Source organism: Gossypium raimondii, chromosome 13, assembly GCF_025698545.1.
Source record: "Gossypium raimondii isolate GPD5lz chromosome 13, ASM2569854v1, whole genome shotgun sequence".
In the NCBI taxonomy this organism is placed as follows: Eukaryota; Viridiplantae; Streptophyta; class Magnoliopsida; order Malvales; family Malvaceae; genus Gossypium; species Gossypium raimondii.
Window position 1 is genome coordinate 3,551,243 of NC_068577.1, and position 18,695 is coordinate 3,569,937.

The 18,695-nt window shown below is 31.1% G+C and overlaps 2 protein-coding genes, 1 long non-coding RNA gene and 1 pseudogene across 3 annotated transcripts in view; all 4 read left to right on the forward strand.

Annotated features, from left to right (window-relative positions):
- LOC128036064 (uncharacterized) overlaps positions 1 to 18,695 on the forward strand; it is a 98,199-nt gene that overhangs the window by 71,145 nt on the left and 8,359 nt on the right. The gene's annotated exons all lie outside the window — the stretch shown is intronic.
- Positions 8,674 to 11,389, forward strand: LOC105781985 (cytochrome P450 CYP749A22-like; annotated as a pseudogene).
- LOC105781989 (uncharacterized) lies at positions 14,141 to 14,999 on the forward strand. Its single transcript, XM_012606494.2, has 2 exons — positions 14,141 to 14,502; positions 14,606 to 14,999. The coding sequence occupies exons 1-2, from the start codon at positions 14,202 to 14,204 to the stop codon at positions 14,863 to 14,865; spliced, it is 561 nt and encodes a 186-aa protein (XP_012461948.1). The 5' UTR covers positions 14,141 to 14,201; the 3' UTR covers positions 14,866 to 14,999.
- LOC105781991 (uncharacterized) lies at positions 17,169 to 18,128 on the forward strand. Its single transcript, XM_012606496.2, has 2 exons — positions 17,169 to 17,517; positions 17,625 to 18,128. The coding sequence occupies exons 1-2, from the start codon at positions 17,223 to 17,225 to the stop codon at positions 17,882 to 17,884; spliced, it is 555 nt and encodes a 184-aa protein (XP_012461950.1). The 5' UTR covers positions 17,169 to 17,222; the 3' UTR covers positions 17,885 to 18,128.

The window sequence follows — 18,695 nt, forward strand, 5'->3', positions numbered from 1 at the left end:
AAATTACTATTTAGTCCCTCAAAATTCTTCACCTTTTTCAATTTGGTTCTAATCCATCCATTTTCCTTAGTTTCTAGATCATTCCACCCTTAAAATATTTACACCATTGGTCCTTCAAATTTTTATATTTACACTTTAAGCCCTCAATTTTTGAGTATTTACTCTTGGGCAACAAAATGTTTTTCACTTTTACGATTTAATCCTTTCTTGAACTAATATGTCATAATATACTTCTCAATGTTGACATAACTCAAAAATTTCCCTTTTGTCGCTTTATTTCCTTACTTTATTATATCAAAGATAATATCTTCTTGTAAAAAATTTTAGGGTATTACAATTCAAGAACAACAATATTATTTTTAATCAAATGGCTATATATAATTTAATAAAATTTTAAAAATTTCTTAATAAAATTTTAAAAAATTTCTTCATCCTCTAACTTAATAAAATTTTTAAAAAAATTCATGTTAGATTGAATTGACATTGAGGTTATATATAGTCACTTGGTCATGTCAAAGAGAATAGCTCTACCAAAATAAAAATTTATTTTTATTAAAATTTTAAAAAAATTAATTGCAGCATAGTAACCGTCATTCTCTATGACTCTATCAAATAAAATAATAATTTTAATTTCAAATTAAAATAAAAATCACTTTAAAAATTTGACATAATAAAAGTGGTGTGACCAATTTATTTGGCTCCCGAAATATTATTATTTATTTTCTAGTTCCCAAAATATTTAAAAATATTGGTGTTAGAGTGGTATTTATACGGGTGAAGCCAAATAAATTAACTTTACCTACAAAAATTAATTTTGTTATAAAATAAAGAGAGATGGAGAGAATGAAGAACAAATAAAATATGAAAGCAATAGAGAATGTACTTTATTGATCAAAGGGATGATTACAATGCTTCATCGGAGTCTCTATTTATAGGCATAAGAAGTATAAAAGAAGTAGAGGTCTAATTCTAATAACTAATAGAATTTAAAGTATATCAAAGCTTTATCTTGATCATGATGGACATCCACTAAATAAGATATTTATAACACTTCCCCTTGGATGTCCATTGGTGGATAATGTGCCACGTTAAAACCTTATTAGGAAAAATCCTGTGGGATAAAAACCTAATGAAGGAAAAAGAGTACACAATCTTCTATTACAAGTTGTCTCATTAAAAATATTTACCAGGAAAACCCAATGGGACAATACCTTGGTTAAAGGAAAAGAGTACAACTTATTTTAGACTCCCCCTAATAGCAACATTACATTACATCTTTAAGTTGACGCATTCCAATCTTGTGTAGTAGTCTTTCAAATGTTGAAGTTGGCAATGCCTTAGTAAAAATATATGTTAAATTATCACTAGAATGAATTTGTTGAACATTTATATCACCTCTTTTCTCAAGATCATGGGTGAAGAATAATTTTGGCGAAATATGTTTCGTTCTATCACCTTTGATGTAACCACTCTTCAATTGAGCTATACATGTTGCATTATCTTCATATAAGATAGTTGGCATCTTTTCCTATAAAGGCAAATTACATATCTTCTAGATATGTTGGGTCAATAACCTTAGTCAAATACACTCTCGACTTGCCTCATTCATTGCAATTATTTCTACATGATTTGAATAAGCAACAGCTAATGTTTGCTTTGTCGAACATCATGATATGGTAGTACCCCCCTCACATGTAAATAAATATCATGTTTGAGATCGACCTTTATGTGGATCTGGTAAGTATCCAGCATCAGCATAGCCAACTAATAAGGATTTTGAATCATCTGAATAAAATAAACCCGTACCAATGGTCCCTCTGAAATATCTAAATACATGTTTAATTCCATTCCAATGCCTACATGTTGGAGAAGAACTAAATCTTACTAACAAGTTTACAGTGAAAGCTATATCAGGTCTTATGTTGTTTGTAAGATACATCAATGCCCTTATGGCACTTAGATATGGTACTTTAGGACCAAGAAACTCTTCATCATTCTCGCAAGGAAGAAATTGATCTTTATTCACATCTAACGATCGTACAACCATCGGAGTAGTTAATGGGTGTGTTTTATCCATGTAAAATTTCTTTAATATCTTTTTCATATAAGTTGATTAATAAACATGAATTTTATCTTTTAAATGCTTGATTTGTAATCCAAGATAAAACTTTGTTTTTCCAAGATTTTTCATCTCAAATTCTTTCTTTAAACAATTTATTGTATTTTGAAGCTCTTTAGGAGTTTCCAATAATATTTAGATAATCAACATAAACAACAATTATTACAAAATATGATCCAAACCTTTTTATAAAGACACATGGACAAATTGGATCGTTTTTGTAACCTTCCTTTAACAAATGTTCACTAATACGATTGTACCACATGTCGAAACCATTTTTTAAGTTTGAAAAAACAGGGATCGACTTTTAAAATAAAAACGGGAGTCGCCACCGATCTTTTATTAAGGTGTGACCGGTTCACCATTAAAATGATTTTTGGTCTGCGAATTTTGAGAAAAATAGGTTCGGGAGTCGGTTACGCACGAGGAAGGGTTAGCACCCTCGTAACGCCCAAAATTGGTACCGAATCGATTGTTTAATGTCTTAATGTCGAGAATTTGAAAAGATTTTTAAAATACGATCATTTGAAAAGAGAATTTGAATAGAATGAATTTGATTGATGTGACTCACTTATAAATTGTCACACTCAGTAAGTTAGAGTGTAACGTTTTAAATCCTTAAAATTAAGTTTATCTTTTAACTTTTGAAACCTATGCATTTTAAGAAAGATATCCGATTATTTGGGTCAAATGATAAAATCAAAACCCAGTAAGTTAGGGCTCGATTTCACAAAATTCCTAAATATCGAATATTGCCTTTATTTTAAAGTCGAGATAGCAAAATGCCATATCCAGTAAGTTTGGATCCAACATTTTGAAGTCTCAAAAGTTTTATTTTAAAATTGTATGGTTTTACCAAAATAAACACTTGGCTATTCAAATTCATCGAGAAGAATGGAAGCCCAGTAAGTTAGGGCACCATTCTCTCGAGAGTTATGGACACCAGGCCTTTTTTGAAAATTATGAAATAGAACGATTGTTGTGCTTAAAAAAAACAAACAATTTTTATAAATGTAGCATGATTGAATGGTAATATACAATGTTCAAGATAAATGGCAATCCAAACACACACTAAAAAAAACAAGTAAATAATAGGTAAATGCAAATATCAATAATAATTCTAATCATATCTTACAAACATCAATATTAGCAATTTAACATCCAATAAATTAATAATCAATTTTCTAAAAGGTACATCAAGACAATGAGAGAAAAATAATTAATATCCTATACATAAAAGTTCTAAAATAAATTAAATATATGAATTCAAAATAGACTCAAAATAGAATTAGAATAACCATTGAATAGTCGAATTTGAAATAAATTTGAAGCAAATAAAATACATATATTAGCTTAATATATATAAAAGATAAACATAATAATAATAATAATAATAATAATAATAATAATAATAATAATATATACTGATTAAAAACATACATAAAATATTGAAAGTAAAACGAAATTTAATGGGTAGCAAACATAAATAAAAATAAAAGAAAGATTAAATTTGAACTTCAAAAAAAAGAGGGACTAAAACAGCAAATAGACGCATAATTCTAATGATTTTAATCTGCTTGATGAAAACGACGACGTTTGAATATGGATTTAAATGAAATCAAAATCAAATCCACAGTTCAAATTTAAAAAGTGAATAAAATCCAATTGAAATTATACTGAACACGGAGAGACTCATTGCGCAAATAGACCAACGAGCGAAAATGCGCGGATCCTCCCCAGGTCGGGTCACACACGCGGGTCATATGGCCAATACGGCGCCGTTTTAAGGCCACTGACGCAGGCCTTAAACGGTGTCGTTTTCCGCACCATAAATATAAACTTAAAAACCCTAAAAATAGCAGCCATCCTTTGTCCTGGAAGAAAACCTAGAGCAAAGCTACTCCCCCCTGCACCACTTCAGCATCGGAGCCCAAAGTCGACTGGTTCCGAACCAACGAGGGATTCGACGGTAGACTTATAGGTACGAGCCCTGACTCCCCCCTTCCTTCTCTCCTTTTTTTTATGCTTATATATATGTATTAATAACAAAACAAAAAGAAAGAAAAGCGATCGGAAAAAGAAAAGAATCGATCAGAGAAAAAAGAACCTTTTTTTTATTGATTTCCTTTTTGATACAGTTTTTCGTGTGTTTTTTGTGTGCGAGAGTAACCCCCTTTTTATAATGCCTATTTTGCTTTTTTTTTTTTAGCCAGAAAACATGAAAAGAAAAGAAAAAATGTTTTTCCTTCTTTGTTGTTGCTGCTGTTTTCTGTTTGTCTTCTCTTGCAGGTACGGGTGTGCGTGGCGTGGCTTGACATGTACGGAGGCAAAGGTTGGCGAGGAGCGGCTCGGTTGGGTCTGTTGTGCGAGGGAGTTGCGGCGCCTGGTCTGTTCCAGAAACCCTAGGGTTTTTGGAAGCTGTTTAGGGCTATTAGTGTTTGGGCTTATTGGGCCTGGTGTAATTGGGGTTAAACTTTAGTGGGCCTTAGTGGGTTAATAACTTGTATTGGACTGTTTTTATTGGACTTTTGATTTATTTGGCTTTTTATTTTTTTATTTACTTGTTTTTTTATATGCATGTGGGCGGGCACAAATTGGGTTTTACACCACATACATTCAGATTATTTTTATCCATATAAACTTTTCTTTAATTTGATTGAGTAATTTTCTCAAGAAACTCTATATCATTTTGGGATTTTAAATCTTTCAAGGATTTTCATATAAATTTCACTATCAAGTGCACCATATAAATAAGATGTAACAACATCCATTAAATGCATGTCAAGTTTTTCTCGTACTGCCAAACTAATAAGATGTCTCTTCATAATCAATGTTGGGCCTTTGCGAAAATCCTTTTGCTACAAGACGAGCTTTATATCTTATGACTTCATCAATTTCATTTCATTTTCGCACAAATACTCATTTATATCCTACCGACTTTACACCTTTAGGTGTTTTGGACTACAGGTCCAAAAACTTCACGTTTAGAAAGTGAATCCAATTATACTTGAATTGCATCTTTCCATTTTGACCAATCTTTTCTATTTTTACATTCCTTAATAGATTTAGGCTCAGGATCCTCATTTTCTAATGTTATTTCAATAGCAACATTATAAGCAAAATTGTTGTCGACAACTACATTATTTTTGGTTCCATCTTTTTATCGTATTGACATAACTTATCGATATCTCTTTATTTTCATCATTTCTATTTTCATTTTAAGGTACCTGAATCTCTTCTTGAGTTTTATAATTAGTTATATCATAGGTCTCTTCAGGAACTCCTGCCTCCACTATGTGACCGCCTTGAATGTTTACTCCTTTTCTTTTATAAGGATTTTTATCTTTGGAACCGACCGGTCTTCTATGCTTCAGGCATGGATTACTTTCTTTTGCATTAACAGTTTGCCCTATTAGGACATCAATTCGTATTGGAGCATTTTCAGCTGGTATTTGAAATTTAATGAATTTGGCAATTGATTTGTAAAATAAATTATCTGTTGAACTTCTACTTCACGTTGCTTTGTACGAGGATCTTAAATATTGATAATTCAGTTCAAGTACTTTATTAATCCAACTTTTATTCTCTCACTCCAATGTTGGGAAAACTGACAACTCATGTCATAACTAAATACCGAATTAATAGCTCAAAAATAATATAAGGAGACTCATATAAATATACATTCCCAATCTCTTATTATGACCCATCTTTGTGCGTTGTGGTGGAGCAGTTGGAACATATATCGCACATCTAAAAAATGTAAGATGGAAAATATTTGGCTCTTAACCAAAAATCAATTGTAATGAAGAGTATTTATAATTTATTGGCTTGATGCATACAACATGTAAATCAATACAATCTCATGCTGAAATAGAAAGTTTTGTTCTCATAAGTAATGATTTAGCTATTAGTTGGAGGCATTTGATAAACAATTCAGCTAAATCATTTTGTGTGTGATCATGAGCTACAAGATGTTTAACTTTTATCCCAATTGACATGCAATAATCATTGAAAACTTGGGATGTAAACTCACTAACATTAGCAAGATAACTTGTTTTAATTGCATAATCTGAAATTAATCATTTAAACAAGCAGTCTCGCAAACAAAAGGTTGCGAGTTGATAACGCATGTGATTATTTTGTAGATGCATCTACCAAAATCATATAATATCAAAATCATCCACATGGTGGATGAATGGGCCCATATTCATTTCAGAAATGCAAGACATTAAATCTCAACTTTAGCTAGTGAGTTTCTAAGATTCAACTTTCATTGAGAACAAGCAACAAATGAGAATTCTTTAAATTAAATAATCTTTTGGATCTTTAATGAATGTCCATATGAATTCTCAATTAATTTTTGAATCATATATGATCCAGGATGGTCTAACTGGTTACGCCAAGTAGTAAATGCATTTGTATTAGTAAACTTCTTGTTTACTTTAACATGTGTTTCAATTGTACTAAATTGTAATAAATTGATAATTTTATTGTCATTCTTTTATTTTGTATCCACATATAAATACTATAGTGACATTTACTATTGGAAATGTCTAAATCTATGTGAAGTCTATAATGCCACTAAGTCAATAAATAAATATAATTTTCAAATAATTATATATAATATTCGTTTTAGGGAATATGTCAAAATATTCAAATATAAGGCATTTGGTCTAGTGGTATGATTCTCGCTTAGAGTGCGAGAGGTCCCAAGTTCGATTCAAAATATAAATAACTCAATCCTCTTTTGATTCATATCAAATATAATCTTTTCCTCATTCACAATCTCAACATGAGATCCATTATGAATATCTTTTAAAACTAATGCATTAACTATCACAAACTTTGTGCTTTTTAGATATTGATATATTATCTCTTCTAGAGCTTTCAATTAACTTTTTACTATCAAATATTGGAATATATTTGTTTATTTCAGCACCAAATAAGATAAATATTTTCTATCTGTAATGATAAAATTTATTACTAGATTCTCATATCCTTCCTTAAAGGATATTATCGAGACAAAATATTTGGGCATGCACCACATATGTGACCAGTAATCTCCATATCACATTGGTAACATAAGTTATATTTACCATTTGAAAATTTATCTTGAGAACTCTCATTGTTCTCTTATTTATTACTATGTTCCTACTTTTAGTGGTCCATGAGTATATCCTTTATTTTCTTTATGTTTACATTCTCTTCGGGGAATGCAACAAATCTAGTAGGATGGACTTATAAACATCCCAATAGATTCTTTATTTCATAATCACCATCGCAAACATGCGTGAGATTTAAATCAAAATTTATCTATTCATATTGTCATGATTAGTCTCCAATTATAATAAACATGATATAATACATAAAACATAATAAAATATACCAAGATCTTTAACATCATCGTCATCATATTGACTATTATCACGAGCACTATTACAAGTAGTAAAACAACTTTGTTTTCGTAATAACATTTACAATCTAATAGTAAAAATTATTTAATAAATAATCAAAATTTGTGTATCAAAATTTTCATGTACGATGCTTGAAAATTATCTCGATACACATTGTATCAAATTTCAATACCACATATATGTTATAAAATCTTATCTTGCTCTAATAAAATATTTATAAGTTCAATTTAAAAGATATCATACAATTATTCAATATTAGAAAGCTAATAAGACTAAATAGATCCTATCAAATTTCCTTTTATTCAACAATGGTAGGTTATTTAGACTTTCCACCATAATTTTAATAAAATTTCAAGAATAAATAACAAGAAAAAAATTTAAAACACAAAAATATTATGCATAATATAATTTAATTAAAAAACTTTAAAAATAGAAAAAGAACATACCATATTAATAGTAAACATATCTAATCAATAATTATGTCTTTTAAATAAAAAGCAAAATCAAATACTATCGAATGTGAAATTTATGTCAAATAAAAATTAATAGTACTTATACCTTAATTGAAAAAGAAAATATGGCCGAAATATAAAAGTTTCTTACCAAATCTATACTTTACCCATACTTGTACAATAAATCAAAGATCAAAAATAAGAATCACAATCCATTCTGAGATTGAATCTTTCAACATCCTGAAAATGAAGTTGTAAGGGAGAGTTTAAGGTGAAAAGGAATTTGATTTGTGGGACGACTTCGAAAGATTTTGAAAAAAAAAGAAAATCATCGTGTTGATAACGTGTTATAAAATAAAGAGAGATGGAGAGAATAAAAAATAAAGAAAACATGAAAACAATAAAAAAAATATACTTTATTGATCAAAGAGATTATTACAATGTTTTATCAGATTTTATTTATAAGCATAAGAAGAATAAAAAGATAGAGATCTAATTCTAATAACTATTAAAATTTAAAATACATAAAAATTTTATCTTAAGCATGATCAACATCCACTTAACTTAATAAGATATTTATAATAATTTTTAAATTCTATAGGCGAATTATTAAGTAACGGGACAAGTAGGTGGTGAAATTAATAAAAAAAAAATTCTGAATTATTTTTGTAAAAAAGCGGCAAAACCCAGATTACCACAACAGATGCAAAATCTGATCGGTGAAGTTAAGAAAATGGAGACCATGGGAAATCTTCTAATCCTTTTTCCAGCTTCTTTATGCCTCTTCCTTTTCGTTGCTTTGCTCAATGTTTTCTACAAGTATTGGTGGATACCTCATCGTGTACAGTTCATCATGAATTCACAAGGAATCAGAGGACCTCCTTATGAATTTATCCATGGAAACAACAAAGAAGCTGCCCAAATGCTCATGGAAGCATCTACCAAACCTATGGCCTTGACACAAGATATATTTCCCGAGTCATGCCTCATGTTTACTCCTGGATCAACAAATACGGTGAGAATATGTTTTTTTTTTCTCTTTTTGGGGTTGCATTTTCTGATTAACCTCCACTTTTCAAGAAAAGAAATCATTTTCTTTCAGGGAGGACTTATCTTAGCTGGAATGGAATTCGAGCTCTACTGCTAATTACAGACCCAGATCTGGTGAACGAGGTCCTTAAAAACAGTGAAAAGGCTTTTCCAAAGCCGAAGGCTTCATATTTCTTCGACAAGCTACTAGGCGACGGTCTTGGTTCAACCGAAAGTGAGAAATGGGCAAGGCTAAGGAAACTGGCCCATTATGCCTTTCATGGGGAGAGCTTAAAAGTAAATCATCGCCACATTCTACTCTAATTATTGTAGTGGAACATCTACAAACTTGATACTTTTTTTCAGAATATGATTCCAGCAGTAGTTGCTAGCGTTGAAACCATGCTTGAGAAATGGAAAAGTAAGGAGGGCAAAGAGATAGAAGTGTTCCAAGAGTTCAGATTATTGACTTCAGAAGTGATATCCAGAACCGCCTTTGGTAGCAGTTACTTGGAAGGGGAGAAGATTTTTGACATGTTGATGAAGTTGACAGTAATTGCAGGCAGAAATATTTATAAAGCAGAGATTCTCATCATCAGGTAACTTCATCAAATCTTTACTTTGTTAATCAGCATACTTCAGCTGCCAATGGGTTGATTTAACCTGGTTTTCCTTTTCAGCAAGTTTTGGAAATCTGCTGATGAAATTGAATCAGATAAAATTGCCAAAATGATACATGATTCTGTGATGAAGATTGTTAAAAAAAGGGAAGCCAAAGTAGTGACCGGAGAAGCTGATAACTTCGGTCGTGATTTTCTGGGATTTCTGCTTATCATGAGGCGGACGAGAAAAATAGGCTTTCGATACAAGATTTGGTAGATGAGTGTAAAACTTTCTATTTTTCTGGGCAAGAAACAGTCAATTCCTTGCTTGCATGGGCAACCCTGCTTTTAGCAATACACACCGATTGGCAAGATAAAGCAAGAGCAGAGGTGATTGAGGTCTTTGATAATCAAAACCCAGATTCTGAAGGGATGGCCAAATTAAAGACGGTAAGCAAACTATACAAATTCAATAGCTTGAAAACTAACAGTGAACATTTATATTGCCCTTTGGATTTCTTTTTCTCCAACAGATTACCATGATTATCAATGAAACTTTACGGCTCTATCCTCCTATAAGTGGCATGATAAGAAAAGTAGGAAGAGAAGTCCGATTAGGAACACTTGTCCTGCCTACTCATTCACGGGTCGACATGCGAATCATAGCACTTCACCATGATCCTGACTTATGGGGAGATGATGTTGATCTTTTCAAACCAGAGAGGTTTGCTGAGGGTTAGCCGAAGCTACTAAGTACAATGCAGCTGCATTTATGCCCTTTGGATTGGGACCTCGATGTTGCGTAGGCATGAGCTTTACAATCATTCAAGCGAAAATTGCACTTTCCATGATTCTGCAACGCTACACTATCAACCTCTCCCCTAGCTATGTTCATGCACCTTTACAACGTCTTACACTCAGGCCACAACATGGGATTCAGTTGTTGTTTCATTCACTACGTTATGATGCTTAAAATTCTAGGCTGTTGGTCTCCAATATAGTAATATATAATAAAATGTGGGTAATACTGTATTTTGCAACCATATGATGATATATGGTTTTGGGATTTCATGTTTTGTTGATATTGTTAAAGGTTAAAAAGGTATTACAGCAAACGTCGCCACCACAGGAGCAGGCCCTACAGTCCTGTACATAACATAATCAACAACAAAATAGTCCACCAAAGAGAAATCAATTCAAACTACCCCAAAAAGCTGGAACGGCAGCGGCAAATCCAGTCAGCTCCCTGAACATTATACAGCAACACAGGAACAAGAACATCACAACCCAGTCATATACATGCCATGAAGACATTGGACTCCACATTTTGCTAAAGTATCAGCAAAGCAGTTAGATTCTCTATACACATTCACAAAGGAGACATTATGGGATCTCATCACACAGCTTGGAATATGACCCATCCAGCATTTGAGAAACGGTGAAGATGTCAAGTCCAGGAGCTCCAAACAATGCCTCAGCCGGTGGACCCTATAATTAGGTGTCTTTCTTCCATTACTACTGCAGTAGTGAAGTTTTTATTGCACTTGGTTCCCTTCTTCCAGAGTTTCTGCTTGAAGCACTCACTCCTGGAGCCGGCCATTGCTTGTTTTCATTTTTAATTTTTTAATATAATATATTACAAAATATGAATGGTCGTTAAAATTTATTGCTAAATGTTGTATTACCATTGCTAAAATTTTATTTTAACAAAAAAATCGTTGTGAGTTCATCATGTATACCTCCTTTGTATAAAATATGCACAGAAATTGAAAAGTCGTTTTAATTATATATATTGTAACATCTTTTTCGTTTTAAAATATATTTTTTTCTTAGCGATATAATTTGTTTATCTAATAGTGTTTTAGTTATAATAAAATTTGTTACAATATCTTTAACACAATGATAATATTTACAAATACTATTACGTAACAATAGTATATTGGTTGCAAAATAAAATTTGCAATAATGTAAAATTAAATTGCTAAGCTTTTTACGTAATAATAATAATATTGATTACCAAATATTATTTTGTAAGGATATTTTATTTGGTTGTGTATTACATTGTGCAATGATTATATTTCATTGCCAAAAAATATTTTAGCAACCATTAAACGTGGTTGTCAAATCAATTACGTAACAATAATACTATTGGTTGTTAAATATTATTCTGCAATGATGTTTTAATTGGTTGTGTACTAATTGTGCAACAACTGTAAAAATTTATTTAAACAACCATAAAATGTGGTTGCCAAATAGTTTGCAAACAACAACAACAATAATATAGTTGCTAATGCATTTACATAACAATTTTACTTAGTTATGAAATATTAATTTACAATGACATAATATTTGGTCACGTCTTATATTACACGATATTTAAATATTGTGCAAAGTTAATTTTAACAACCATAATATTTTGTTGCAATATTTTTATATGTAACCATATTATAATGTTCGTTGAAATTTATTTTGCACCAAAACGTTATCTAATTGATAATAAAAAGAAGTAATTACAAATATTAAAGAAATTAGTTATTTGTTTAAAAACAATATTACCAAAATTTTAAGCTCGTTTGTTAGAGTCCAGCCTAAAAATGGGCCTAAATTTTTTTCAAGTCCAACCCAGATAAAAATGTCAAACCCGGTCCAACCTCGTCTTCTCGAATGAGGGTTAGCAAAATTCGATTTAATTCAAAAAATTTAATAAAATATTCAAATTTTAAATTAAATAGTTCGAGTTATTAATGTTAATCGATTTATTTGGATTAACTCGAATAAAAAAATTAAAATTTTCAGTTTAACTCGAATATGAATTACATAATTCGGGTTATCTGAAAATCTGAATAAAAAAATATAAAACTACGTTGTTTTGATAAATATTTAGATTTTCTAAAGTTGAAGCCAAAACCATTAAGTTAAAAACAAAACAATTATATTGTTTATGTAGTTATATAATCTTGTATTTCGTCTACTAGTTAAATAAGCGGCCCATGTAAATGCAACATTGAGTATAAATAATAGGATTTGTTAACTCTAATTGACTTGACTCAAAATTTTTTGACTCTATTCGATTCGAAAAATTTTCAAATTGAGTTCGGTTAATAGGATTCGTCAACTCGACTAACTCAAAATTTTTTTACTCGATCTAATATTCACCCCTATTTCTAAACTATAACAGTTAATGGAAACTTGTTAAGTCATAAAAAATTCAAGTAAATGTTTTAAACTTGAGTTTTATGAATACAAAAAATAATTTTAAAAGCTATTTTAAATTATAAAATTTATTTGGTATAAATTAAAATTAAATACAAAATATAATTAGATTGTTTGATAAAATATAATTTTTAAGAATTTAAAGGTGGGGTATTTGAAGGATTTAAAAGAGATAAAATAAGAATAATTGAAACAAATTCTACATTAAGTTATTTATCTACTTTTCATTTTCCACATCTTTTCGTAGAAAAATCCAATCATTTGTCTTTTATTATGAATCATCAAACTTGCTTAAAAACATAAATTATTAGTTGATTTATTTTGTTTTCAATTCATTATCAAACAAGCCCTTAGTTAATGTTCTCCAAGTTCAAGTGCCATTTATGTCAAAAAAAGTTTAAGTAATAGTAACATAAACATTCATTTAATTATAACAATAAAGTTAAAGCCATGAATATTTTCAAAAAATTCAATTAAGTCCTTGAATGTTAAAATTTCAATCAATTAAGCTCTTTGATAGTTAAAGTTAACAGTTAATTGTTGTAGTTAAAATTTCAATCAATTAAGGCACGTGTAGCGTTTGTTTACCTCATCCTTTAACCATGTGGTTGAGGTTCAATCCCCACGTATGGGAATAAAGCACATTTCATGCTCAATTATTTACCTATTTGGAGAGCACTCATAGTGAGGAGATTAAACCTTGTTATTGCTGGTGAATACCCTAATTATGACAAATAAAAATAACAACTACCATTTTTTTGGATTATTTTTGTCAAGTGGTGAAAATTATTTTAATTTTTATTAAAATCATATAAAAAGTATAAAATTATACAAGAATTATAAAATGCATAAATTAGAAAAATATATATAAAAAATCTATTGTGAAAACATAAAATTATAGAAATATAATTGCTCCCCCAAATTCCATGTTTCCTCTAACTCGTCTAACTGGATTCTCCCTTAGAATCAACTTATTTGGATTGTGAAAATCTCCATCCGATATTGAGCAATTTGCACAAATGGTTGGTAACATTTTATAAAATTATTTTTTTTGTAAAAAAAAAAGTGAAAAGAAAATCCAATTATATGGAATTGGTTTATTCTCTATGCATGTGGATCACCATTTGAACAAGCATAGACGACAAGGTGGACTCGTGAAAAGAAAACATTTGTTGCATCATTGTTGTTTCCATATTCTCGCCTACCCAAAGCAGAAATAAAGGGTGAATTTGGCATATTAGCACCATTTCTACCTCCTTTCTCCTCTATATAAACCTCTTCCCACCCAAGCTGCCATTGCCAAAACCCATCAACTTCACCTCTATTCTTCTTACTTGAGACCTATATTTAGTCTTGAAATTTGACTCTGAAAATGGGTTTCGCATTTGCATATCGACTTATCTTAGTCGTGGCAGTTGCTTCCGTGTTGGGAATAAGCCTGGCAAATAAAGACTGGGGCTCCCCTAATTCCAACTACACTGGTTGGGGTTGGGGCTGGGGCTGGGGCTCCTCGAAGTCTAACCACACTGGTCAAGGCTTTAATAACCATCCCGTGAATGAAACTCAAGGACCCAAAAAGATAATTGTTGGTGGATCAGAAAACTGGCATTTCGGCTTCAACTACTCCGATTGGGCATTCAACAATGCACCCTTTTACTTCAACGATACTCTAGGTGAGTCCATAATATTACATTTTACAAACCAAAGAAATGGGAAGCTACCTTGTTTTTATATTTATTTGCTGAAATAAATGATGTTTTGAATTGGTTTGCGTAGTGTTCAAGTACGATCCACCAAGCAACACCACATTCCCTCACAGCGTTTACTTGTTTCCCGACCGATGGAGCTACTTGAATTGCGACTTAAAGAGAGCGAAGATGGTGGCAAATGCAACCCAAGGCGGTGGCGATGGGTTCGAGTTTGTGCTCAAGAGGTGGACACCCTATTACTTTGCTTGTGGTGAACGTAATGGCTTCCATTGTAAGGTCGGCAGCATGAGGTTCATGGTGATGCCACTCTTTCGTTGGCATTACTAGAATACTTGGGAGATGATCACAAATTAAGGAATATCGACATCCAATATAACAAAGATATTTAGACTTCGATGACAAAATTAATGTGTAATCGTTTCTTAAAATGATGAATAATTTAACTGTCATCTTATTATTTATTTTATCAATAATTTCGTTACAGGTTTTTTTTTTTACACAATGTTTAGAATTATCTATAGTCTCTTTCTAACCTATAAATAGGAAAGTAATGCGCTTTAACACACTCGAATTCACATCCTCCTGCATTGACAACAATATCCATGCCAATTGAATTAAAACTCAATCGACTTCTTAATTTATTTCAAAAGAAAAAAATACATCTTTAATTTGGACCTTTACTTAGTTAACTAATTTAAAAGACATTAAATCTTCTTTAATTCTACAGTGATCTGTAAGTTTGAACATCCATTTGCCATGTTAATGTTAAGTGATATATATACGGGGCTTATAGGGATAGAAAGCCTTTAAGAAAGAAAATTTTATGCCCTTCAACTTAATTCACACTCAATTAAGTTGTTATCCTTAATTCACACTCAATTAAGTTGTTATCATTAATCCAAAAAATTAATTAAGTCCCTTAATTGTTGATTTTCATCTTTGATCCCGTTGATGATTAAAATTAGCTAATCGGATGGCGGTATTTACCTAATTCATATTTAATTTTTATTTTTCTAATAAAATTATTAAAATTATAAATACAATGTCAAATTTACCCTCAATGTTTGCATTTTATTAATTTAGTCCTTATTTTGTTTAAACTAAATTTAATCATTAATCTTTCAAAAGAGTTAAATCGCTCTTTTTTAATGAAGATGTTGACTAAAACACTGATTTTTTAATGATGGTGCGACAACCCGCGTTATATTTTGTACTTCATATTGACATGACATTATTTGCCTTTTATATTACGTCAATAAATGATTTAAAATTTATAAAAATATTAAACAAAACTCAAAATTTAAGAAATTATAAAAAATCATAAAAAAATAAGAAAAATAGTATGAAATACATTTAGATTGCCACGTAAGCTATTATGTTTAAAATTTTAACATTTTAATTAGTATTTTCATTATTTTTGTTAAAAAATAACAACTCCATTCTTTTCGAAAAGTTGATTAAATTCGTTTTTTTTTAAAGGTGAAATTTAACTTGCAATTGGAGAAGGAGGAGTCGCTATATAAGCCAAGGTGAAGGTGCAACAAAGGGTATTGGGTTCATGCAATGCATTGGGTTAAAAAAATGTTTTTTCCGAGTTTTTATAATTTTGTATGATTTTTCTTATAATTTTTTTTATTTTTATAAAAAAAATAAAAGATTAAATCTGAAGTTACCATTTATCTAGGTTGATTTTAATAATCAACAAAATCAATAACGGAAGAGTTAACAGTAAAATTTGAATGGTTGCAAGGGGCTTAATTATATTTTTAATTATTTTTGGTTTAAGAGCTTTTTAGAGGGATGAGTGGGAATTTCTATTTATTCAATCAAAGTAGAGTACAAACATGGCATAATGAAGTCCCAAAGCATTAGAAAGTGCAAGATCGTGGAACCTAAAAGTTACTATTCCTGGCTTATAGTTGAATGTTTTCGAAGCCAAAGTTTGAAAATGAAAATGACAATCAACAGGTAAAGCTGTCATTATTACATCACATAAACGTATGACTAACTATGTCCTGTCAACCCCAGATCAAAGTATGGCACTTTTCACATTTTGTTATGGTAGTGGAGAAGACGTAACACAATCCAAGAACTAAAACTGAACTGAATGATCAAAGGCAATTTACAAAATTCCCCACCTACCACCATTAGCCAACGGCGGCACCTCGGCTCACCCACCATCACAATCATATGATTTTTCACACTGCTTCTAAACTTTAACTGTTAATGGAAACACAAGGAAATGGTAAACACAGTTCAATGCTCTCTGACCAATAACTTTTAAAACCCAAGAAAAACCAACGCCAACCCATATAATTCCCAAACCCAAGCAAAATCAACATTTAAAATGGGTTTAGTTTCAGAATCTTTTAAGGCAGTTTGGAGTTTGGTATCAATATGAGAAAAAAAAAACAAAGATTTAAGTATCAATGTGGAAAACAGGTATAATTTGAAGGCTAAAATGAGAATAAAGCCAAATATTTGCCATATCATTGCTGTTTCCATTTTCTCGCCTACCCAAAGCAGAAAAAAAGGTCAATTTGGCACATTTGCACCATTTTCCACCTCCTTTCTCCCCTTTATATAAACCTCTTCCCCAACATGCCATTGCCAAAAACCATCAACTTCAACTCCATTTTCTTTTAGCTGAATCTTATATTGAGTCTTGAAATTTGACTCTGAAAATGGGTTTCACGTTTGCATATCGACTTATCCTAGTTGTGGCAACTGCTTCCGTGTTGGGAGTAAGCCTGGCTAATAAGGACTGGGGCTCCCCTAACTCCAACTACACTGGCTGGGGTTGGGGTTGGGGCTCCTCTAAGTCTAACCACACTGGTCAAGGCTTTAATAACCATCCCTTGAATGAAACTCAAGGATCCAAAAAGATCATTGTTGGTGGATCAGAAAACTGGCATTTTGGCTTCAGCTACTCCAATTGGGCATTCAACAATGCACCCTTTTACTTCAACGATACTCTAGGTGAGTCCTTAATATTACATTTTACAAACCAAAGAAATGGGAAGCTACCTTGTTTTTATATTTATTTGTTGAAATAAATGGTGTTTTGAATTGGTTTGCATACGTAGTGTTCAAGTACGATCCACCAAGCAATACCACATTCCCTCACAGCGTTTACTTGTTTCCCGACCGATGGAGCTACTTGAATTGCGACTTAAAGAGAGCAAAGATGGTGGCAAACACAACCGAAGGCGGTGGCGATGGGTTCGAGTTTGTGCTGAAGAGGTGGACACCCTATTACTTTGCTTGTGGTGAGCGTAATGGCTTCCATTGTAAGGTCGGCAGCATGAGGTTCATGGTGATGCCACTCTTTCGTTGGCATTACTAAAATCTTGGAGATTATCTCAGAGAAAGATCGACATCCAACATAACTCACATATATATAGAGTTTTATTTCACTTTGTTGACAAAATTAATGTGTGATTGTTTCTTAATATGGTTGAGAAGCTACTAGTTTGGTTTATTTTATGTTGTAATGATGCAAAATAAGCCGTGTTATAATTGCACTTAAAGTTTATATTGATGAACAAATTAACCTTTCTTAATTTGTTTCAAAGAAAGAAGTTTAATGAGGGCAATCTCTTTAATTTTATACTTTACTCATTTAAAGTATTAGATACTTTTAAATCTGCAATATTTAGAAATTTGTTTAATATCATATATTATTAGAGTTAATACATTAATAATCAAATATTTAAGTTTTTATAGGTGAATGAATCACAAGTAAAGTGACAAAAGATCTGCATTCAAATAATCAATTAACACCAATCTCGAGTTCAATCTTGAACAACATTAACCCTTACAGAAAAAGATTTTGGATACCAGCATGGAATTGATCACTCATTGACATACAGGGGCATAGCAAAAGGGGCGGGAGGGGCCTTGGCCCCCTTTGACTGGATGGATTATTTGTTATTTTAGTACTTTCTAAATGTAAATGGTTCAATTTTTTAGCTTGTTTTAAATAAAAGAAATTTAATTATAGCCCTTTCAAAGTTTAAAAAATACAATTTAAATCATTTTAATGCAAATTTTTTAACTTTGACCCCAATTTTTTTTTAGTTTTATTTTTACTCCCATCACATAATTCTTAGCCCCCATTGGTATGCTCATGGATAAAGGCATACGACAGGGGCGAA